The 25,332-nt window shown below is 40.2% G+C and overlaps 1 protein-coding gene and 1 long non-coding RNA gene across 4 annotated transcripts; one reads left to right on the plus strand and one right to left on the minus strand.

The window, feature by feature from the left end:
* Positions 1 to 11,568: 11,568 nt before the first annotated feature.
* On the minus strand, positions 11,569 to 20,384 carry LOC146895303 (C-type lectin domain family 2 member D11-like). Of its 3 annotated transcripts, none has more exons than XM_087904106.1 (5): positions 20,073 to 20,384; positions 15,236 to 15,367; positions 13,626 to 13,708; positions 12,948 to 13,054; positions 11,569 to 12,113 (listed from the first exon to the last, which is right to left on the minus strand). In XM_087904106.1, the coding sequence occupies exons 1-5, from the start codon at positions 20,146 to 20,148 to the stop codon at positions 11,969 to 11,971; spliced, it is 543 nt and encodes a 180-aa protein (XP_087760232.1). In that variant the 5' UTR covers positions 20,149 to 20,384; the 3' UTR covers positions 11,569 to 11,968. The 3 variants fall into 3 exon arrangements, with proteins under 3 accessions (XP_087760232.1, XP_087760231.1, XP_087760229.1); XM_087904105.1 differs by having other exon boundaries at positions 13,626 to 13,792; positions 20,073 to 20,383; XM_087904103.1 differs by having other exon boundaries at positions 13,626 to 13,804; positions 20,073 to 20,376.
* Positions 20,385 to 20,586: 202 nt separating this feature from the next.
* On the plus strand, positions 20,587 to 22,814 carry LOC148122571 (uncharacterized). Its single transcript, XR_015737433.1, has 2 exons — positions 20,587 to 20,785; positions 22,187 to 22,814. It is a non-coding gene; the product is annotated as an uncharacterized LOC148122571 (long non-coding RNA).
* Positions 22,815 to 25,332: the final 2,518 nt, after the last annotated feature.

Consider the following 25,332-nt stretch of genomic DNA (forward strand, 5'->3'; position numbering starts at 1 on the left):
CAAAGACTAAAAAAATTCATATTAGAATATTAAATAATATTTAAACAACATGCTTGAATTTAGAGAAGACCATTGGCTGAAGGAGGTTTCGCATTAACACATGACTCTCAAGACATCTAGGCCAAGCTAACTCCATAGTTCCCTATACATCTCCCCCTCCTTTGGTTTACTATTGATAAACCATCAAGTGTCAGGAAAGGGGAAAAATTATTATCAGAATATTTCCTGCTGTTTGGAGCATCAAAGTTCTTGGAGCAACCTTGACCTCAACTATCTGGGAATAGTTGGGATTCACAAGCTTCTGGTTCTACAGCCAGGGGCTTATAATCCTGTAATAGCAGCTGATTAAAATCTGGTTAAAAATCTCTTGAATCTGCCATTGAAGAATCTCAACAAGAAGTTTGTAAAATAGGGTGCAATTAGGATTAGGAAAAAGAAGATATGGGAGGGTAAGATAGGTAGTATCCAATTCCACATTGGACTACCAACCATCCATCTACCAGAGGCATCAGAGCTGTTCTTTACATTTTTGGAGATCAGTCAGGAGTTGTTGGATCTTATCTTATGGGATCCACAAGGTTATACACTATGGTGCTTGAACATAGGGATTCGAAAGGAATTTCCAAAACTATCCAAGAAGAGAGATAGCTCTTGGTTGAGGTGTCCCCTGAAGAGAAACCCCCTGAGAGATGCTTGAGAGAGACATTTCTCTAATCTGGCAGCTAAAGACAAATGCTCACATGTTGGATTCTGCAGATTTCGGGTCTTGAACACCCTAGAATGATAACAAGAGATATTCCTCTAGCACCTTGGAAGGCAACCACAGGAGGTCCTTTCTGGAAGAGACAGTTTCTCAGAGAGTCTTCAATTTTGCCTCTTAAAGAAAGTTCTTATCAGGTTTCAAGAGATCAACTTTTTGGAGGTCCAAAAATGTGAGCCTATTTCCATATTGTCTGAAGGCCAAAGAGTTAAAGGATGCTAAATATTGCTAACCTCAATCAGAGATATACATCTTGACTCAGGATGTGGTTTCTTGGTTCTATTGACTTTAAGATAGCACATATGAGTAGATCCATTCCATAATAACAGATGATCAGGATATGCACACATATATTTGTTTCTTCTATTGTCATAGATGGTTACTCTGGGAGTGACTGCCTTCAGGATACTTGGTCTAGGGTGGCTTCACTGCCTAAACAACAGAATGCTAATGACTTGATGTCTCAAAGTGTTTAAGCAATTAACTGTTGTTTTTTGTATCATGTTAAAGAAGTTTTTCTTTAGTTACTTTTTCCCTCTTTTGTATTGGGTTATGAAAATGTAAAAATTAAATGATGCAATTTTCAGTATACACTGGAATTCATTCCCAGTACTATTCTATGGTTTCTTTTTTATTATTTTTAAATGTGTCTTCATAATCTATACTAATATTTCTGATCCCTACAACCTTACCCTGGCAAGTGATATTTTTGTCAAGGCTGGTCCCAGGCAAGCTTGGATTAACAAACATCATCATAGGTCAAAATGAACTCAGATAAGTATTACCTATAAACAGCTTATTTTCCAACCTGCCTATTTATTTTTTGGGGGAAAAAGGGGTTCTTGTCTTTTCTCCCTGTCCTGGAATACTTTTCTCTCATCTGCTAAAATCGTACACTTAAAATTCCAAATGGGCACTTAAGAGAAAAAGTTTCCTCTTTAAAATTGGTTAACTTCATGTTCTGCCATTAACATATATTTACTCCACTAGATTCATAATCATTGAAAGGGTTGCTCTGTCATCCCCTTGGGCAGCAGCCTCCTCTCTCTGCAGTCCTGTTCCCAGCCTTCCAGTTCACACTCCAGGGGATTCTGCTGTGCTCTCCTGACTTTCTCTCAGTCAAGGGTTCTGTAGCTTGTTTGTTTCTTCTAAAGACACAAAACTGGGTGGGTAAGGATGGGTCAGGTGATTCTTGGGAGAGTATAAATAGGATCAAAACACATTGAGCAAAATTCTCAAAGAATAAAAAGCATTAAGAATAAGTTTGAGACATTTGAATTAGGAGAAAGGGTAAATACCAAATTACATGGATATTTCCTATAAAGTATGTGAACCATTTGTTTTTATAGTCATAATTTATTTTCTCTTTATTTGTTGTGTGAAACATTGCCTCTCTCTGAACTAGATTGGTGACCAAGAAGTTCTGGGATCCTCCTGTTTCTGTCCCCTGTAGACCTCAAATAACAGAAATGTGAGAAGAGTCCTGCTTGGCCTTTTATGTGAATGATGGGAACTTGAATTCAGTTCCTTGTGTTTCTACAACAAAACTCTTTCACACTGACCCATTTCCTCAGTCCATATAAATATAAGCCAGGCATGGTGACACACTCCTTCAAACCAAGCACTCAGGAGGACAAGGCAGAGAGATCTCTGAGTTCAGGGCCAGCCTGTGCTACATAGTGAGACTCTGTCTCACAAAATAAAAAGAAGAAAGAAAAAGATTGGTTTCCTATATGCTCTTAAAATGGTTCATTTAACTAGTGATACATTTCTATCTGTGTAAGAAACTGGTTTGAACAGTTCACTGGCAGCTTGTGGGGGGATTCCTTAGAAGGGCAAATGCTCATGAAAACTTACTGTTCCTTTCAGAATTATTTCCACAGAGCAATGGAAGAAAACTTGCCCTGTGTTTACTATAAAACAGATGGAGACACAGACAGGTCATTTTCCTGAGTTATCTCATCGGAATCTGAGGAGTTTGTTTGAGTAGACCTATTTTTTCCAAGTTTATTGTGAACAAGATTATTGAATCAGATAAGGTCATAAACCTATCAAGTTTCTTTTGTAGATAAAATTCACACAGTTTAATGATATAAAATGGAGTTTTGTAGAAAAAAAAATCTTTTTTTGTCAGGAACTTAGTTGAAACAAACCAGTCTCACAGTCATAATGATGACAACAAGATTCATTCCAAGAGCCTACTTTAAAGACACCACTGCCTGGTGCTTTTCATCTTGAAAGTTCAAGGACAACTGCATATTGGAGAACTCAGTTTGATAGTCTAATAACGTCATAAGGAAGACTGCACAAAAACTCCATATCATAAAATGGGGTTCACTAACTTTAAAAGTAGTTGAGGCTTAGGGCATGAGAAACAACACTCATTTTACACATACAAATGTTCTTCTAAGCCCGTGTATGTGCCGTTCTCCAAGATGATTTTCAGTTGTGTAACAGCGAATCAATCCCACACCAGTTATGTTTTAAGGGGTTTTTTATTTTGGGGGGTAAAACTTACATACACCATAAACCGTCAGGAAGGGAGCCTAGTCGCTGGAGCAGGAGTCGGGAGTAGGAGCCAGCACCAAGCGCTGGAACCAAGAGGGCCAAGCCAAGATCTGTGGCTCTTTTTAAAAGAGAAATATACCATGCCCCAGTGGGCTGGTATTTCAGCGGCTATTGGCTGACGGAGCGGAAGGCCCTCCCACAGCACCGTGGGCTCGTGCTTCAGTGACTATTGGCTGAAGCGGCAGAAGATACTCCCGCAGCACCTCCCCCTTTTGTTTAAGTAAGAGAGCTCTAAGCCTACTATGAAATTATATACAGTAAGTACAAACCTACACAATTATATACAATAAGTACAAATATCCTATTCTAACTAGCTAAAGTCTTGTAAAATAAATAACTTGGCCAAGTCATGAGAGGAAAGTAGCTACATTTATCTAGTCTTCAACCCCATAGAAGATCTGAGAAGGGAAATAATGTTACCTGAGTAATTAGGAAGTGCAATCAAAGAACTTCCAAAACATGCAACAAATCACAGAGACAATGTGGCTACCTGGGCAATCACCAAAGACCTGTTTGCAGTGTTGAAGCAACCAACTTTGACTAAGGCCTAGAATAACTGACAGGTTATTTTTAACAGGCAAGAGATTTTTCAAAACCATCTTACCCTGTATCCATTTCCAGATTTTATCCATTTCCGGATTTTAACAGGCAAGAGATTTTTCAAAACCGTCTTACCCTGTCTTGGCAAGATTTGACAGTTCTGTTTGTCCATTTCCAGATACCGTGTATTTGTCAGTAGTTGAGGTATGGGCAGTTCCTTACCCAGAGGCCAGTTTTGTCAAGAAGACAAGCTCCAAGTGGAGTGTCTTTGGTGCTCAACAATCTCTCGGGAATAGGTTGGTGTTGCCAGGAGTGATTGTGTCTCACTACACAGAACTCTAAGATTAAATTAAATGCCATTTTCTACAGCTCTTCGAAGAGGTTGAAGACTATTTATATATAATCTCTATGTATCTAAAGAACCTGATTAGTCTAACCATAAATATGACAGACATAGAAGACTATTGATCTACAATTCTTAACATGTATCTAACTTAAAGACTAAGAGAATAAACAACTGTGCAATAAATGAGGACAATGACCTCCAAATGTAAACAATAAATATCAATACATAAACAATATATGAGTATCTTAATCATAGGTAGAAATGTACAGTGCAATATGGTATACATATATCAATACAATATATATCAATACATAAAAAATGTTTTAAACAGGTAGAAGCAGGCATACATACAATATTCAATATATGCTGATGTAATTATCTATAAACAATAACTCACAAATACCATTATTATCTATCCAATTATCCCCCCCCTTTTTTTTTCAAAAGATCCCTGAGCTTATAAAATTCCTTTCCCAACTCTCAACCGTATACTAATTATAATCAATTGTAGAGAGGGGCTGTGGGCAGGCCTGCTTTTCGCCTCACCCAGCTCCCACATGGCTAGCTTAGTCCCAGAAATAACAACACACAAATTGTATTTATTTAAGCACTGCCTGGCCCATTATCTCTAGAGAGTTAGTTACTGGCCAACTCTCACATGTTGATTAACCCATTTCTAATAATCTGTGTAGCACCACAAGGTGGTGGCTTACCAGAAAAGATTCAGCATGTCTGACCTGGTAACTGGCTCCATGGCTTCTACCTCACTTCCCTTCTTCCCAGCATTGTGTTCTGTTTACTCCGCCTACCTTATTTTCTGTCCTATCAAAGGGCCAAGGCAGTCTCTTTATTAACCAATGAGAATAACACATAAAAGGCCAAACTACATCAATCAATCCCTAAATATTGTTCCTAAACCTGAGGACAAACTTTGCTGAGAGAGGGGACATCGTCCTTTAGAAATACTTCCAGCTGTCATGGGGGTGAGGTTCTTTCTGGAGGATCCTGTGAAAGTAAAATGTTGGTTAAATTTCAAGGTCAATGTCTTTTAAAATTGCAAACAGTCTCTGAGTATTTTGTGGAGGTCTGGCCAGAATGTTGTTCAAGATGTGCACCATTTCAGCTAACCAAGTTGGAATCATCTGTGCAGCTGATACCCGAAACAGGACTTGGAGTAGCACTATCAGTATCATGATGTCATATCAACCAAGTGGAGTTGTTGTTATGGGGGTCCCATCTTCTTCCTGAAAACTTCAAATGTCAGTGCAGAAAGAACTCGTTGTTCATTATGGGAAATTTCAACATTAATTATATAGACATATACAAGCATATATTCAATGAAAGGTATGATAGACATATTCAATGAAAAGTATGATAGATACGAAGAAAATCAAAGATGTTTTCTAAACTCATATTTCTTTCTGTCCCATATCATGGCTCTCGACATAAGACAGAAACTCCAGAAACTCTGGATTTTTCTCCTAACATCAGGCTTGGAATTAGAGAGGGACTGAGCCAAGAGTCCAACTCCAAAACCAGCTCTATAAATTCAGAAATATGATTTAGTATATTCCAGAGCTTCATACTCACAGAACCTATTCAGTTTTCTTGATAATTCATATTGGGTAGTTATTTTTCCATCTGTCAGTATTCAAACATCCAGGGTCCTTTGAATTTTTCAAAGACGAGTGCTTTCCTGTGGAGACAAGAGCAGAACCCTGCCCCCATTTTATGTTTTTCTTACCACCTGTATGGTCATCATCATTGTAGATGCAGTCATTTCTCCGTTCCAAGAGGATTCTTCTCTTCAGATCTAACCTTTATTAATTTTGATGGTATCCACAATTTTTCTTCTCCTGTGGAAACAAGAGCAAAACCCATTTCCCAATGCAGCACATCTCCGGGCTTCCACTGTGAGGTCAGCACATCCTTGAAATAAGTTGGTTGATTTAATTCAGCAGACTTTTCTAATATCCAATGTCTTTCTGCAGCCATTGTCCCCTTCTCATTAGCATTGAGAAAATTCAAGGTTAATAAAGCATTTTGTAACCTATTCCTGGGGGTATTTTCCACCCCTTTCTGTTTGTTCAACATATCTTTTATAGTTCGATTTGATCTTTCTATAACTGCTTGACCTGTAGGATTGTATGGTATACCTGTAACATGCTTAATATTATAATAAGCAAAAAATCGTTTCATTTTCCTAGAAACATAAGCTGGACCATTATCTGTCTTTATCTGTATAGGTATACCCATGATGGCCATAACTTCTAATAAATGAGTGATTACTGAATCAACTTTTTCTGAGCTTAAAGCAGTTGCCCATTGGAAACCTAAGTACATGTCAATGGTGTGATGTACATATTTTAATTTGCCAAATTCTGAAAAATGAAACACATCCATCTGCCAAATTTCATTCCTTTTAATAACCTTTGGATTAGTCCCTGCAGGCAATGGTGTTTGGTTATAAAAAGCACAAGTAGGGCATTTCTTTAGAATCTCCTTAGCTTGTTGCCATGTAATAGAAAACTCTTTTTTCAAACCTTTGCTATTGACATGATGTTTTTTATGAAATTCAGATGCCTGCAGCACACTACCAATCAATAATTGATCAATATCTGCATTACCTTGTGCTAGAGGACCTGGCAGACCCGTTTGGGATCGGATATGCATTATATACATAGGGCAGAGCCTGTTTCTGATCATGTCTTGTACCTGGATAAACAATGAGGTCAGTTCTGTATCATCAGGTAAAAATTCAGCAGTTTCAATATGCAAAATAACTCTTTCTGCATATTGTGAGTCAGTAATTATATTAAGAGGCTCTTTAAAATCCCTAAGCACCATAAGGATGGCATATAATTCTGCCTTCTGGACAGAATCATAAGGACTTTGTTCCACTTTACTCAATTCTTCTGATTTGTAACCTGCTTTCCCTGATTTATTAGCATCGGTATAAAATGTACGGACTCCGGTTATTGGAGCATCACGGACAATTCGAGAGAGGATTCAAGAAGTTCTCTTTATAAAGTTAAGTCTCTTGCTTTTTGGGTAATTGTTATTGATTTCTCCCAAAAAAATAGCACAAGATCTTTGCCATGGTTTATTGTCTTCCCACAACTTTTTTTTATCTCATTAGCAGTGAAAGGCACTATAATTTCTGCTGGGTCTATACCTGCTAATTGACAAAGTCTCAATTTTCCTTTTATAATCAATTCAGAGACTTTTCCACATAAGTTTTTAATTTTTTACTTGGTTTGTGTGATAAAAAGATCCACTCTAAAATAGTATCTTCCCTCTGCATTAAAATTCCCGTAGGAGAAATTCTGGAAGGCAATATGACTAGAATGCAACTAAGATTTGGATCCACCCTATCTACATGTGCCTCCTGTAATTTTTCCTCAACCATCATCAGTTTCTTTTCTGCTTCAGCTGTTAACTCTCTGGGACTATTCAAATCTTTTTCACCATCTAAGGTTTTGTTTAAATGAATTATTACATCAGGTGTTATTCCAACAGCTGGTCGTAGACTGGAAATGTCTCCTAATAATCTCTGAAAGTCATGAAGAGTTTGTAACCGGTCTCTCCTGATTTGTGCCTTTTGAATCTTAATTCTTTGTAAGCCTATTTTATAACCTAAATAATTAACAGAATCTCCTCTCTGAATTTTTTCAGGAGCAATTTGCAATCCCCATTTAGGTAATACTATTTTTACTTCTTCAAACAGCCTTTCTAAGGTGTCTTTGTTTTGATCAGATATCAGGATATCATCCATATAGTGGTATATTATGGACTTAGGAAATTGTTTGCGTATAATTTTCAATGGTTGGCTTACAAAATATTGGCACAGGGTGGGAGAGTTTAACATTCCCTGTGGGAGGACGGTCCACTGGTACCTCCTTGCAGGATGAGAATTATTATAGGTAGGCACTGTGAAGGCAAACTTTTTTCTATCTTTTTCTTGTAATGGTATAGTGAAGAAACAATCTTTCAGATCAATAACTATAAGAGGCCATCACTTTGGTAATAGGGAGGGCAGAGGAATTCCAGATTGCAGAGGGCCCATAGGTTGAATAACCTTGTTGATAGCTCTAAGATCTGTCACCATTCTCCATTTACCAGATTTTTTCTTAACAACAAATACAGGAGAGTTCCAAGGGCTGGTAGATTCTTCTATATGTCCAGCATCTAATTGCTCTAATACCAGCTGTTCTAAAGCCTGTAACTTTCCCTCAGCTAAAGGCCACTGTTTAGTCCATATTGGTTTCTCAGTCAACCATTGTAGAGGCATGGCTGCTGGTACCTCTGAAGGGCCATCAATTGTGTTGTGTTCTTGTATAGCTCTAATGGCTGGTTTCTGCCATCTGTAATATCTTGTAATATTGTCCTTAGAAATATAGGCTCTGGAAGCAGCAGGAATGTTAATTTGGGTATTCCATTGCTACAATAGGTCACGGCCCCATAAATTTACTGCAATATTTGCTACATATGGCCTTAGTTTTCCTATTTGTCCATCTGGACCTATACAATTGACCCATCTCGTGCTTTGTCTTACTCAAGATAGGGTTCCAATTCCTAAGAACTGAATATCTACCTCCTGAAGAGGCCAATGCAGATGCCAAGATTCTGGAGTAATGATACTTACATCCGCACCTGTGTCCAGTAAGCCAGTAATAAATTTGCCATTTACACACACTCTTAGCTGTGGTCTTTGTTCATTTATAGAAGTCTGCCAGAATATTCGTTTACTTTGTCCTCTTAGATTTCTTGATTCATTCACCACATTTAACTCATCCTTCAGGCTGTTATTGTTTTTAACAACAGGCATGGGGAATTCTAATTTCCCTGAGGAGGCATGTTCTCTGCAGTGATTGGAAATGACTGGACTACATTTGCCATGGGGGCCTTCGAGAGGCCCCCTATTGAGTTTCCCGATGGCAACGGGTTGCCCTGTTTATCTCTTGTTGACCTACACTCATTCGTCCAATGTCTGCCCTTTCCACATCTCCTACATAAACCTAAAGGCTGAGTCCTCCTATTCTTGTTATTCCTAGAAGAGGCCTTATTCCTGGAATTCCATTGTCTGCAGTCCCTTTTCATGTGTCCCATTTTGCCACAATGAAAGCATTTTGTAATCTGATGTCTCCTTTTACCGTTGGAAATTGCTTCTTGCACCCATGTTTCATTGCCATAATCAAATGTATCAACATTCATTGTATGTAAAACCCATTCATCCAAAGGCACTGATCTGAGCTTTAAAGGTCCCAGGATCCTTTTGCATTCTATATTGGCATTCTCATAGGCCAAAGACTCAATTACTATATTTCTTGCTTCTGGATCAGGTATCCCTATTTGTACAGCCTTAGTTAGTTGTTGGAAAAAGTCACTAAAGGGTTCTCTTTGACCCTGTTTGACTCTGACATACGATTCTACTCTCTGACCTGAGTCTTGAACCCAGTCCCAGGCCCTTAGAGCTGCTGTAGCACATATGGATAAAATGTTTTCATCGTAAAGAGCTTGTTCCTGAGGATGAGAGTAAAGTCCTTCCCCTAGAATTTAATCTAGAGAAGCCTCAATTCCTTTCGCCGATTCTTGATGTAAAAGTCTGGCCTCTTGTTTGAATAAGCATTTGAAATGCCATAAAGGTTCATTCTCTAGGACAGCTGACATGCGCTGGTTCCAATCTTGAGAGGTGGCCCTGCTGCTCAGAGCCCAGGATTTTAACATCTTCCTAACAAAGGATGAATGTAGTCCATAATTCACAATTGCTTGTTTAAATTCTTTCGGATCATTCATACGTATAGGCTCCCATGTATGTTCTTTAATGACCTTAGGGTTTTTGGAGCCGGTTATCTTTTCTGATGTTATTACTGGAAAGACAGGTATAACTCTATGTAGACTGAGTTTTTTGAGGTGAATGTTGCCTTTCTACCTTTTGCTCCTGTTTATCAGAGTCTGTGATTTCCTCAATCTTAGTAAATCTGCTCACCATTGCCTTCTGTAAGTCCTGAATCTCCTGTCCAGTATTATGCTCCAAAGCCTTCATTAATGATTCTAAGGCATGGAGCTTGTCCATCAGAGACACCATTTCCTCCTTGGACACAATCCTCATGGCATGTACTGTGCCTTCTTGTATGGAAATCCTGTCAATTAATCTATCATACCCTTTTGATAAAGTCCGATTTTCACATTCAATGGTTATAATCCTCTCAGCTAATGTTTCAGCACTTACAGTCATGGACTGGAGGTTACCAGTCATTTTGGTTGTCTCCTCCTCCAGAGCAGTGAAGCTCCCTTCTAAAGAAGCAATATCAGACTGTACCTTCTTGATATTTTGGTCAGTCGACCGAGTCATATCAGACAAAGATCTAGTTTCCTCCTTGAGAACTCCAAACTCTTTTTTGAGGAGGTTGGTATCAGTCTGAATTGTTCTTAAGGTTTTAATCTCTGCCCTCAGCATTGTAGATTCAGTCTGTAAGGACTGTATCTTTTTTATAAAATAGCCAAACACCAGAAAAGCGACAGATTCCAGGATTAACAAAGTAAGAGGAATATCAGACATCCTTCAGAATATCCTCCATAGCGCAATTAAAAAAAACATTGACCTTTTGGATAGTAATATTTTCTGACATTTTCAATCAAAAGAAATTGTACTTGTATGTATGTATGTATTTATTTTCAACCGAAAAGAAAAAATCTTACCTGCAATGACCGTTGCCTGCCAGTAGGAGGTGGGGTGCACCTGAATCCACGTGGCAATGGTGTCGATTCAGGAAGTAAACTCTAGAATATATACACTCAAATCCAGAGGTTAAATTCACAGATCACAAAAGGTCAGAGAGCTTCTAGTGGCCAATAAACAAGGCAGCCTGGCCTATCCCAGCTGGGCTCTCTTGCCCTGCCGTTCTGTTCAACTCGATGCAGAGGGTCGTGACACAGCCACTGCACTGTTGCTAAAGAGGCCTAGTGCTTTGGGCCAGATGTCCCTGTGCTGGGATTAAGGGTCAAGCTGCTTGCAGCACTCCCAATCAGTTATGGCGGATGGCAGGGATTTCAAACAGCTTGCTGGAACTTCAAAGGGAGCTTGCACTGTGAGCTCTTTGATTCACATTGCAAGGAAAAATTTAAAAATCCACGCAGAACAGGGCAAAGTAGGCCGGTAGAGACTGTCCGGACCTGTGTATCCTGGGAGGCGTGGAGGTTATGGCTGAGGGAGGGCTCGTGCCAAGCCCAGCTGGCCAAGCCGAGCTGGCGGCAGGTAGCCAAGCCAGAGGCCAAGCTGGGGGTGGAGGGGTGGGGTGGTTCTTAAACCAAATGCTGGGCGCCAAATAACAGTGAATCAATCCCACACCAGTTATGTTTTAAGGGTTTATTTATTTTGGGGGGGTAAAACTTACATACACCATAAACCGTCAGGAAGGGAGCCTAGTCGCTCTAGCAGGAGCCGGGAGCAGGAGCCGGCACCAAGCGCTGGAACCAAGAGGGCCGAGCCAAGATCTGTGGCTCTTTTTAAAAGAGAAATATACCATGCCCCAGTGGGCTGGTATTTCAGCGGCTATTGGCTGATGGAGCGGAAGGCCCTCCCACAGCACCGTGGGCTCGTGCTTCAGGGACTATTGGCTGAAGGGGCAGAAGATACTCCCGTAGCAGTTGTGATGTTAACAGATATTCAGTTACTTTTGATAACAGTGTTGGAAGATGGAACTAGAGCAGCAACTGTAGATATTAGGTTAAAAAACTTCTCTTGACAAAGACTAGGAAGAAGCAGAAGGAATTTGGCATTGGAGGATATAGCTGTGGGGCTTGCTACAGATCCATCTCTTCTCTGCATAGATTCTGGCACTACTGATCTTGTTGTTGTTCAAGTAGGCATAGTCTTCCTCTCCTCGAATGGGAACCCTGAAATAAACCAAAAACAGTAAATCTGCAGAGCCCATAACTGCATTTGCTCCTCAGTGAAATCTTACGTGTCTCCACTGCTTATTTTCAATACAAATAAACAAAAAAGGCAGAGTCCATGAGGAATCATCTGCACTGGTTTTGTACCTACTGCCTTTACATTCTCAGTGTTTGACTTGAACACAGAACCTTTGATATCCATTCATGTTAAACCAAGCCTTCAATGTGTATCCAGAGCATTTGACTTTTTCTTGCTGCCCAGTAATAATGAACTACAGAACTGACCTCATTGAGGGTGATTTTCAATTCTATTTTGAAGCATTTCACATATGGGGAAACTCACTTCTTGGTAAATGGCTCCCCATTCCAGTATAATGGGGCTCCATCAAAACAACAATGCTCACATTCAAGAACTGTCTTAGGTACACTCGGTTTGCAAGACTTTAGAGGAAGTTTCCAGTGTCCTTGAAGCTTCTGCTTCTGTAAGTGGGGATAGCAATGTACACAGTGGCTTGCCCTTCTGAAGTGGCTTCCTGAAGTTTTAGATCCCTCATTGCACTTCTGAGGTTCTGTCTACATTCCACACAGGATATTTATCAACAACAAAATAATTTAATTTGGTGAAGGAGAAGACAATAGCTACCCCAGGTGTCATCACCTTGCTAAGGATTTCGAGAAAAATCACACTAAGTAAAGGTTTTGGAAATGATGATAATATACCACCAAGGCAGTGCAGCTGGCTTCACATGACACAGACACTCCTCTCTAACAGATACAACTCACACACTTCATAACAAATGATCAAAGTAGAATGAAAATGGTTTGAAAACATACGAGCTGTTAAACTCAGTGTTATCCATCCACCTCCAAGTGTGCTTTGGTGACTCTCTGTGCAGGCCGATCCAGTAGTCAAAGGTCCCTTTGTATCTCCTCAGGAAATTCTGTCATAAAACATGTAAAGCGAATATATGTGTTTCCCTGTTTCAGATGACCCTTGAGTATCCCCAATCCACAGCTTTCTCTTTAGATAACAGGAGAGTATAAGTGAGGGACACAGCCTTTGGAGCCATAATAGCCCTCAGTTCTCAGTGGATCAAGTTGACAGTCACAATTCTTAAGTACCTCATTTAAATTAAAGTACCGAGTGTAACGACATATTCTTCATGGCTGGGTGAGTTCCTGGTTAAGCCTGACCTTGCAGTTATTAACAGTTGTCACCTTCAGGATGCCACATTTGCTGGCTTGGAGAGAAATCCTCATCACCAGCAGGTATCTCAGTAAAGTGGCATCCGACCTTCCAGGTTGACTATGAGCACTACATGAGAAAATGTTTCATGAATGTCTGAGGACTCCAATCAGGAATATTATCTTCAGTAAATGGCACACAATCATCTGTTCTCCATGTCTCCATCTGCAAGGGGTGATCCTTCCTCATGCTTCATCTTTAACCAGTCTATCTCAAGGCAATACATATTCAATAGAACAAACAAATCAATTCTGATCCTTTCTTACCAGTTCCTCCATGTTGTCAAAATTAGCTAGCTGGGCCTTTAATTTCAAACAGAAGTTCCAACTGAATGTCCAGTTGCTTGTGTCTTCAGAAAAATAAAAACATTTACTCCCAAATCCAATCCAGTTTCTTGGGCAAACAGCATAGGTAATTTTGATTGAGACCTGTTCTGGCTGTTTTACTAAAATTTAGACAATGAAATGAGTTATAACAAGAATTGGCATAGACATACCTACTGAGCTCAGATGTGAGGTGTGATTTTGACTATAGTTTTTGTAACTGATCTTTAGGGGTCTTCTCCTTAAGATGATGGTCCTTTAGCTAAAGGCATCCCAACTCGGGCCTGTACCCCAATCTCTATCAGGTGCTCACTGACAATAGGGGCCCAGGAAGTGAGTTCCTATAATATCACCACTTTTTGTGCTTTATAATTGTTCACTACAATTGGGCTGCTAGAGCAACAAGCACCCTGTATGGACACCTACTTTGACAGTCAGTCTGATAACTTAGATAACAATGAGGACTATTGGGAAGGCAGTATATACAGTGTGGGCCTGTTACACTAAGGGATTGCTCATATGTTGGAATACATGCTGACTCATTAGAGGTCACTGTCTGTCGTAGGCTAGCAGCTTTCTCTCTAAGCTTGACAATAAGGAACTTCCTCCTTCCCCACAAAGCTTCCTGCTCTCTGTCTAGCTTCATCTGGAGGATGTCCCTGGGCCTGGAGGACTGACATTATCTGAAAGCTGTCTCTGAACCAGGTACCTGTTTTAATACCAGATGCTTGATTCATCCTTAGCTTGCCCTTGATACAGAGCCCTGCTGAGAAGACTTATGCTAGAAAGTCTATTCTAAAGGACCCTACTGCCACAAACCAAGTCTTGTGATAGGATCAAACTATAATTTGCCGCAGGCTCCTTAATCCTATATATAATCCTTAATCCTTATACTTTGAAATAAAGTTGAGATGATCCACTTAAGTCTGTCTCCCAGAGGCCTCTCTTCATCTGTGCTTATGGGCTGTTTAGAAAACTTTTGTCAACCCTTCTTTATTTTTCTCCTTTCAACTTGGTGGCCAACCAGTCAAGAGAGAAAGAGTACCACCCGTCATATGGCAACAGTACAAGTCTTTTATTACACTATTCTGGACAGTGTAGTTCTAAAATTCTATAAATTGATTACTTCAAAAACCTTTCATTGAATACTTTCAAAATATAGTTGAACATGGTAACTAACACCATGGGTACTAGGGGAAGGTGCTGTATCATCTCCTGGGCATTGTTCCTTTCTCTGTCCTCACAGTTCCTTGAGTTTCCTTCTTTGGGTATTGCTCTCCCCCCCTCATTTTTTTATTTTGAATAGTTCACCATGGTAGACATATGTCTCCTGCATCTGTCGAGAGGTTGTTTAATGCCATTCTCACAGGGATGCTGACCTGGCCTCCAGTGCTGATCATTCATTGCACATTTCTGCTAGATCCTAAGTTCCCAGAGAACAGGAATTTTCAGTGTGTTTTCTGTCCTGCCCTTCACACATTGCCTGGCTCACAGTGCTCAGTAAGTGTGGATGTGGACAGAATGCTGCAGGATCTGGAGGATGGGTCACTCACCTGACAATGACAAAGCAACAGAAAGTGCAATCACAGCTCCAGTGAGGACGATGATCACTGCATAGCAGCAGTAAAGCCTAGCAGGAGACACGGGGGAGACGATTTTGAGACATTTTCCTTGGAGCTTTTTACCTGAAAAATATAAGAATATCAATCTCAAGAATCTTTCAGGGAAAAAGCTGTATTTACTCAGAATCATTAGTAGATTTTGCTTGTGCTCCTCCTCTGCAAACACCCTTCACAGAAAGTCCTGGTCTGGAAAAGATGTCTATGACTCACGAAGAAGAAGAAGAAAGGGAAGCAGAAGTGTTGCCATGTAGTCTTCCAGTTATTGAACTAAGAGCCAATAAATGGATTAGAAACAGAAAGAGTGGAGATCAGGATGAAAAAAAATAACAACAACAAAAAACCACCTATGGAGTTAGTTTCTTAAGAATAGACTGGTTAGGACTGAGGGAAACACTGTGAGGGTTGGAGGTGGCAGGGATCAGCAAGAGGCTGGAGATATAGATAACTGAGAAATTAGAAACAGTTGTTGCCCTTATAGAGGATCCAAGTTTGGCTCCCACCTTCCACATGGGACAGCTCAGGACTGTCTGTATAACTCCCCCTCCAGTCAATGAGACTGATATGTTGGTACACTTCTGCAATTCTAGTGCTAGAGGGGCAGAAGTTGGAGAGCGATGGGTACGAGACCAGCCTTGGCTACAAAGGAGGTGTAAGGCCAACCTGGATCAGTTTCCAAAACCTAGTGAGTAAATAAATTAGTAAACACATACATAAATATAATAGAGCACATTAGAACCTAGTGAGTAAATAAATTAATAAACACACTTAAATGTAATAGAACACAATGTCATAAATAATGGGTGAAATATGGGAACATTTTAAGAAGTTTTCAATATTGAGTGAAATAAATTAATATTAGCATAAAATAACAAAAGCTCTCAAGAGGTTAGTAGTTGAAGGAATTCTTTCCAACACATTTATGGATATAGGACATTTCAAAGAAATAAGCAAGGTCTGTCATTCTTATTAACTTTAGTTTTTTTATGCATATGGTTGATTTGCCTGCATATATATGTCTGTGTTGCAGAATATTTGTACACCGTGAAGATGTATCTCTGCCAAGGCCCTTTCTGATGGGTTTAATAAAGAGCTGAAAGGTCAATAACTATATAGGCAAGATAAGTGGGATTTCCTTGGAGAGAAAGGAAGAGGAGGAAAAATCGAGATGCCAATGAGTCACCGAAAGTGTTGAACATATGGAATGAAAGCAAGGTAAAAAAAAAAAAAAAAAGCTACAATACAAAACATAGGTTAATAGAAAAGGGTAAATTTAAGCTCTAAGATCAAGTTCAAAACAAGCCTAAACTAAGGCCAAACTTTCATAATTAATAAGAAGTTTCTATGTCATCATTTGGGAGGTGGAAGGACAAAGAAAGACTCACTGCCTGTCTGTGCATGATGTGCATACCTGATCCAAAAGGAAACCAGAAAAGGGTATTGAATTCCTTGGAAATGGAGTTATGAATAGTTGTGTTGGCCATGAAAGTACAAGAGACTACATCTGGGTTCTCTGCAAAAGAAGCCAGTGCTTTTACCATGTTTAACCATCCAGCACAAGATAACCTTCAAATTGTATGAAAATACAAAAGAATTAGTCTAGATGACCAGCGTAGAAAAATAAAGAGGTCAAATTTTCAGAAATGACACCACCTAATCATAGAGGGGCAGAAACAAAGATTTAAGTATGTTTTGTCTTCTGCCTACCCTCTGAGGCAATCTGTATCCACATACTAAAACTCACTTCTCCTACCTTCTATAAAATGCTACCCAAGCATGAAGCCTAGGACTATAAAACTGTCTGAGGAAAAGAGTGAAAAAAAATCCTCTGTGCCCTTGTGGTGAATAAAAGTGTCTCAGGTGTAATATCAAAATCCCAATCCATATTATAGAAAATGGAGCACTTGAATTTTGGTTTAATTTTAAAAATGGCTGAGGGAGTTTCTAATATAGTCACCTCAATGAAACAATAAAAGTGTGTGGTAAGTGTAAAATGTCAATAAAAAAGGGAGGACAGAAAAGAACAAAAAAACAAACTGGAATGTTTGGGATTGTGTTAAAGAACAATACCAGATATGTCTTCTAAAAGAGACTGCAAGCATGTAATCACCCAGATTCCAGTGGGATTTCATACCAGACATATCATATACATTATCAACAGCAAGATTTACTGATAGTCGTTCATATTTACAGTTGAATAAAATCTAATACTGTCTACTTCATCGTGGTCCATAAATGGTGTAACTTTTTCCTTTCATTTGGTTCAAATAGGATTTCTCACCAGACATTTCATATATGGTATCAACAGCAAGATTTACTGGTCATCTTCTGTATTTACAGTGGTATAAAATGATAACACCTGTTTCATTCTGATACATAAATGGCATTTTTTTGTCCACCGTTCTCATACTGTATATACATGCATCTCCTTCTAAAACCTAACGCCTTCCATAACACAGTAGTAGCACAAGTTACAAGTTTTGTTTCTTTTAGTAAACAATATTAGAAATGATCTCTCAAAGAACAAAGAAATGAAACCTTGCTGATCTGGTTTTTAGTTTATTTTTTTAAAAAGTGCCAGGAATCATTAATCCCAGCACTCAGGAGGCAGAAACAGGTAGTCAGATACCTGCATTTGAGACCAGCCTGGTCTAAAAGGGGACTGATCTAATGAGAGTTCACCAAGGCCAGCTGGACTGGGACTGAACGAGCACGTGGTCCAACCAGATTCTCTGAATGTGGCCGGATTCTCTGAATGTGGCTGGCCCGGAGTCTTTCTGAAAAGCCATTGACAATGACACTGGGACTTGTTTCCTCTGTATATACTGGATTTTTGGGATCCAGTCTGTTTGGATGCTCACCTTCCTGGACCTGGAGGGAGGGGGGAGGAACTTGAACTTCCCACAGGGCTGAAAGCCCTGACTGCTCTTAGGACTGGAGAGGGAGGAGGAGAAGGAGTGGGGGGAGTGGGAGGGTGTTGGGAGTAGGGGCGGGAATGGAAACTTTTATAATTTAATAAACTTTGAAAAAAAAGAAAAAAAAAAAGAGTGAGTTCTGGTACAGCCAGGGATACACAGGGAAATGTTAGAAATATTTCTTAGATGAGCCTCTCCACGGAAGCAAATAAGTCCAATCAGACCAAATCAGACCAAATAAAAAATGCCCATGTTTAATGCAATGCTCCCAAGTGGCACCAAGAAAGCATGGCAAGGGGAGAGAGAGAAACAGTCTCTAGGGGGCAGTTTAAGTAGGCTGTGGGAGTGGTCTTGACCTTCCTTGGGGAGGGGTTACCATTTGGCAGGCCTTCTTGACAGGCCTTGGGAAGGGGTAATTCTTGGCGGGCTTTCTCCGAGGTGGAGTTTGGACTAAGGCAACTCTCAGGGGATGGAGCTTGAAATGGAGTTTCTGCCCAGTATTTCAAAGATGGGTGCCAGGTGCTAGGATGAGGCTCCTGATTATAATTTTCCAGACTCTTTGTATAAAGGGGTGTTAGGGAGCTAGGAAGCTTTTGACCAAACAGGAAACCCTGTCTTGAAGAACAAAACAAAACACAACAAAACAAAAAGCCTGCTTCACTCACAGAACCAGCTATGGTTTCAAATGAGAGACAAGAGACAAGTTACAAGTAGCGGAATGTCTCCAGTTACACAACATTCACCCTTTGGACAGAAGCTCCACATTTGTAGCAGGTGTGTTCCCATTGGGAGAGTATTTGTTTTCAAAAGTCAACCCTGCTGGGGCTAAGGGAACAGGAGTTATCAGTCAGTTGGAATAAAGTATGAGAGTGTCTCAGAGAATTAGTCGATCAGCAGCAGACAGAAGCAACAGCAACAGCAACAGCAACATCATCATCATCATAATAATAATAGTGCTAATAATAATGTTTCAGTTAGGAGAATACTAGGCTTAAATGATAAGTGTTAATATTTTGTCATTAATTTTATATTTTGATAAATATCAGTCTTGTTTTGCCAAAATCAAGTATCTCTTCATAAATGAAAAAAAAATTAAGGAGAAGTGACAGGGATGAAGAAAAAAAGAAGATAAAAGAGTGAAATATAATGAAGCATAGACATTTTCGAAACACAAGAAACACAAATTCGCTTTTTTTTCTGAAGACTAAATAGATAATCCAATATATTCCCTAGTATAATTTACTAGAAGCTCAAAATGCAGAATTTTTTGTCCTAGGTGGGGTCAGCCTGGACCCCAGGCCTCCAGCCTCCTCCTTACATCCTTTTCCATCACAATGAATCTGCAAAGCAAAAGCCCCAGCTTTGCAGGCAGCTCCTGTCACTGCACACTGCAAAGCTGTTGTTTGAATTTTCCTTTGCTGTTGGACTTGTAGAGCAACCATGTTCCACAGGGACTTGGTGTGATTCACCAGAGTGTAATTTACCCATCCCTGGCAAAAGAGTGGACTAGCAATCTAAGAACAAAGAACAAAAAAAAAAAAAAAAGGAAAAAAAGAAAAAAAAAGAATGAAAAGAGAAAAAAGTCTTCACTAAGGCTTTTGTATAGCAATTCACTATTCATTTCTCTTGCGTGAGAACTATTTAAGTGTTAAATATCATATGCTCCAATACAATAACTAATGTTAAAACCTCTTAGCTAACTAAACTCCTGTCTGTATTTTCTGGTTCTGCAGAAACCCGCTGTGACAGGCTCACAGTCCTGAGGTTCAGCTTCTGTTCCCTCTGCTTCTATTCCTGTCCCTGACAAGCGGCTCTCTGCTCTTGTAGTTCCTTTCAAACATGCATTAAATACATACCGATCTCGCCTTCCTGCAGTTTGTCTGTGGTACTGAACTTGCCCAGAAAAGCCTCTGCAGGCTCTGCAGCACTCATCTCAGAGACGACATGCTGAGTTTCAGCTACACCAAGAAACTGAAAACGTTAACAGGGAAAAAAAATGCCTTTTATGCGTCGGGGCGGTTCCACTCGGTCTGCTTATCATCAGCACACTTCAAGCTCCCACACAAAGGGCGTTGATCCTCTGGAGTGGTGAGCCCCATTATGCTACAACTCTGAAGATGGAAGAAATCACTTAAAAATCAGGCACCAGAGCCAGGTCAGAGGATTCTGTGTGCTAAAAAGATCCAGAGACCGAATGTCTGGGAGACAGAATCAGAATGGAGAGAGCTGGAGACACACTGTCCACAGGCAGTGAGCACATTTCTCTCCTCTCCGGCAATAAGAGATCCTTTGTTCTGGAGCCATTATGAGTCATTCAGTCTGTCTCCTACAACAGGTTTCAATATGGAAATGTTTGGTTAGTGGAGTTGGTGCGGGAGAATTGTCTGTATTCTGTCAATCATATTTTAATAAAACGCTGATTGGCCAGGCAGGCAGTATAGGCGGGAAAGCCAGACAGGAAGTAGGAGTGGAGTAAAGAGACTGGGAGTATTCTAGGACACAGGAAGCCCTCAGCCACTCCTACGCAGATCACTGAAGAGGCAGCATGTAACTGGCCCAGCTGAGAAAGGTACGGAGCCATGTGCTAAAGTAGATAAGGATAATGGGGTAACATAAGTTATAAGAGTTAACAAGAAGCCTGACCTAATGAGCCAATCAGTTTATAATCTTATGGAGTCCTGTGTGTAATTTCTCTTTGGGATTTGCCGGCTGTTGGGGTACCGGACGGGACGGAAACCCCAACAAGCCAGCCCTCATGTTACAGATGGCGCCAACGTGGATAACTGAATCCACAGAAAGCTTGAGAAAGTTTGGGAAAGAATAGAGTGAAGCATGTTTTCTTGGTGGCAGCAATTTCTCAGGTCTGCTCTGCTTGCTAGAGGCAAGCAATGCTCTCATTTAGAGAGGCTTCCTGACTCAGCTTTAGCTGCAAAACTTTGTAGCTCATTAAGAGGTCCTGCCGCCAAACACTTAAATGGTATTGATGTAAAGCTGAACGCATGCTTTTTGGTTTTCAGCCGTAGCAGGAGAAAAGCTGCGCCGTTTTAAAATGTCGGCTATCTGGGCTGTCCTGCCAGAGCAAACTCTGACTCTTTCAGGCAGGCAGTCCGACTGAGTGTGGTCTGTGAGCAGAATGCTGCAGCTTGCTTGCTGGCAAGGACCTTGAAACGCCATAGAGTTGTGGCAGTGAACACAGCTCTGGCTGGTACCTCAGCCTTGAGGCTAAAAAGCTAAGGAATGAGCTGGATCTAGCCGTCAAAGCCACAGCTCTCCATATTGCTTAGTAAATTAAAGACTCATATGGTCAGAAAAAGAAAAATATACAGTAAAGAGAGATTCAAAGAGGAAGAAAACCTCTAAATGGTTTACAGTGAGTATATGCAGGCTAAAAGTTAAAGTTCTTAAAGTTAAAAGGAAAGAAAGAGTAGTTGGGTGTGGTGGTACACACCTTTAATCCCAATGCCTGGGAGGCAGAGGCATATTGACCTCTGTGACTTCAAGGTGTGGTAGCACACGCCTTTAATCCCAATGCCTGGGAGACAGAGACAGACAGATCTCTGTGACTTCAAGGTGTGGTAGCATACACCTTAACCCAGCACTGGGGAGGCAGAGACAGAGGAATCTCTGTGAGTTCAAGGACAGCCTGGTCTACAGAGTTATTCCAGGACAAAGATATATACAGAGAACCTGTCTCAAAAAGCCAAAAGTTAAAAATAAAAATAAAAGAAATAGAGGTTGAAATAAAGCTGCATAAAGATGGAAAATGCACAGAGAATCTTCATACTGTATGCTATTATGCTCTCTTTAAATTGTTTGATTGCTGAGGAAGGAGCAACAACTGCTAAAAGACTTTTGTTTATAAATGATACTAAACTAACCCAAGATAGGTATTTTGAAAATACCTTGGCTTCAAAACTGAAGTCAAAAGGTATGCTACTTTGGAGAAGAGATTTTGCTTTTGTTTCCACAGAAAACGAGAGGCTCTGGATTTATTCAGAGTTAAGAAAAATCACCTTTGACCAAGGGAGGCCACCTGAAAAATCTCCGACAGGAATAGATGGCCCAGATGTCTGAGTTCTTCATCCAGAACAGGTTCACGACTGCTGCCTGAGATGATCAAGACTCACAGGATACTTCAGTCAGGACTTGATGATAACTCTAAGTTTTCTTTAGGTCCCCATAAGATCATCAGCACCCCCAACCAGCAGGAAGTAGCCTGAAATACTACGCCCACATTCCCAACAAATGGACTATGGGTATTTTCCTTTGTTTAAAAAAAAAAAAAAGAGGGAAATGGTGCGGGAGAATTGTCTGTATTCTGTCAATCATATTTTAATAAAACGCTGATTGGCCAGGCAGGCAGTATAGGCGGGAAAGCCAGACAGGAAGTAGGAGTGGAGTAAAGAGACTGGGAGTATTCTAGGACACAGGAAGCCCTCAGCCACTCCTACGCAGATCACTGAAGAGGCAGCATGTAACTGGCCCAGCTGAGAAAGGTACGGAGCCATGTGCTAAAGTAGATAAGGATAATGGGGTAACATAAGTTATAAGAGTTAACAAGAAGCCTGACCTAATGAGCCAATCAGTTTATAATCTTATGGAGTCCTGTGTGTAATTTCTCTTTGGGATTTGCCGGCTGTTGGGGTACCGGACGGGACGGAAACCCCAACAAGCCAGCCCTCATGTTACATGGAGTGGAGACAGAAAGACATATCCCACTGCCACCTTCACCAGTCCAAGAAATGCCTTTAGATCAGGCATTTAGATAAAGCTGGTTCTCAGCTTTCTTAATGCTATCTCCCATTAAGACAGCTCATCATACTGCGGGGACACCCAATGATAAATTTATTTCATTACTACTGTGGTGTTGCTGTTGCTCTCAATCAGAATGCAAATATTGCTATGCAGGATATCTGATATGTGGCCCCTGTGATATGGATGTTCAATCTTCTCCTGCCAAAGAAGTCACAGCCCACAGGTTGAGAATCGTTTCTCTAGATTTTCAGGGACCTTTGACTCAGACCAAACAAAGATTCATAGCTTTGATGCCAAAAAGAATTTTGGGGATAGACAGTTTATGAAACGGAGTTGGAGTTTTTCTAAAATTATTTGTGTTGGTTTAATTATACGTGTGTGGGTGTGCCTTTCTGTGGGTCTGTGTCTGTGAATAAAGGTGCCTGTAGAGGTCAGAAGCGCATGTCAGATTGTTCCAGAGCTGGAATCACAGGCTTGAAAAGTTTGGATTTAGAATGCAGGTGCTCCAGAAACATAGCAAAGGAATATCACCTTTCAAAAAAAAAAAATCAAAAACCAAAGAACAAATTTGCACTGTTTTCATCATTTAGAAACATACGCCAAGGAAAATTATAAAAATCTCAGAAAATTTTTAAAATAATAGAATATAATATTTGGGTGATGGGTACAGTAGCATATGACTCTGACCCCAGAACTGGGGAGGCTGTGACAGGTGAATCTGTATGAGTTCTAGGCTAGCCTGGTCTACAGAGAGAGCTTCAGGCCAGCCAAGGCTAAGTTCAAAAATACTCCAAACTTAGGGGCTGGAGAGATGACTCAATGCTTAATAGCACTGACTGCTCTTAGAGAGGACCCAAGTTCAGTTCCTAGCACCCAGCTCATAGTTCTTTTTAACTCCAGTTCTAGGGGATCTGACACCTTCACACCAATGCACATAAAATAAATCAGTTAAAATAAATGTTTTGAAAAGTACTACAAATTTAATATATAAAATATACCAATAACATGTAATCAATATAGTAATATAACATTATATATAAACATATTATTTATACTATAAAATATGAGTTAATAGATATGTAGTCAGAGGGTCTTTGAATTCAGGTATTTGGGCACTCAACTGTCAATGTAGTTGGAGATGAGTGTCGCCCAGATTTTCTTATGTCCAGGTATGCTGCAGGATATTCGTTTATACTACATGAAAATATGTCTATATTTTGCCTCACCTGCCTAAGACACCTTATTGATTTAATAGTAATCTGAATGGCCAATAGCTAGACAGGAGAGGATAGGCAGGGTTTCTGGGAGAGAGAGGAACTCTGGGAGTAAGAAAGGAGGAGATGCCAGTGAGACACAGAGGGAGTTGGACATACAGAATGGATAAGAGGTAAAAAGCCACATTGCAGAATGAAGACTAATAGAAATGGGATAAGTTATAAGAGCTAGTTGGGAACAAGCCTATGCTAAATGCTAAAGCTCATAATTAATAATGTCTTCGTGTCATTATTGGGAGATGGCAGTCCCTCAGAAAAAGTCTGACAGGAAAGTCTTGTTACTCAAGTAATTATTTCCTCAGACACCAGCACAAGTTTGAGGTACAAAAGAAGAATGTAAGAGCACATCTCCTGAGGTTTTATAGCATAGGAGGTAGCTAAATGTAACCCAACACCAATTATTTTGTCTGTCTAAGCTGTAGGCAATCTTTCATTAGTGTCTATCTTAGACACTAATGATTTCACCTGGTTTTGGACCTCATTGATTTCTCCTCATCCTCTTGACCTAATGCAAAGCCGGGCAGCTTAAAACAAAGTCATGGAAGGCTTTTAATCTAGCTAGTAGCACACCCTGTCTTCCATAAACACACACAAAAACTTCAAATCCTGATCCCTTTCCCTGTCATGCTCTGTTTAGCCTCTTCTACTTGTCTTCTTTCTCTCTCCCCTTCCTTTCTCTCTCAATTCTGTTTCTCCATCTCCCTCTCTATCTCTCTTTCTGTTTCTTCCCCTTTCTCCCTTCTCCTTCCACTCTCATCCCTGTGCCCTCAGCGCCCTTTGTCTTTCAATCTCTAGATCATAGAATCCTGCTGGAACATGACAAGAGTTCTTGGCAGCCATGGTGGCACCATCTGAAGACTGACTAATTTACTGATTAACTTTGTGCTTCATTTCTCTTCAGAGCTCTGACTTGAAGTGAAACTGTTAACACAAGAGACCTTACTAAGTCCCAAGGACTTTCAACCCTCCCCTAGCTGGAGGCTTCTTTCTCTAACCTATGATTCTGAGCCAGAGATAATAGATCATAAGTGTAGCCAGACCGAGTGATACAGTGAAGCCTGGCACAGGAATGAGGACAGAGTGAAAT

Source organism: Myodes glareolus, chromosome 3, assembly GCF_982192425.1.
Source record: "Myodes glareolus chromosome 3, mMyoGla1.1, whole genome shotgun sequence".
Classification (NCBI taxonomy): domain Eukaryota; kingdom Metazoa; phylum Chordata; class Mammalia; order Rodentia; family Cricetidae; genus Myodes; species Myodes glareolus.

Bases quoted from the DNA above. Each gene is read 5' to 3' on its own strand.
- LOC146895303 (XM_087904103.1), bottom strand. From the start codon at position 20,148: ATGAGTGCTGCAGAGCCTGCAGAGGCTTTTCTGGGCAAGTTCAGTACC. The intron at 15,368-20,072 runs GTATGTATTTAA...TATATTTTTCAG, and splicing joins ACTGCAGGAAGGCGAGATCG to GTAAAAAGCTCCAAGGAAAA. The intron at 13,805-15,235 runs GTGAGTGACCCA...TCTAAATTTTAG, and splicing joins TGTTGCTTTGTCATTGTCAG to TAAAACAGCCAGAACAGGTC.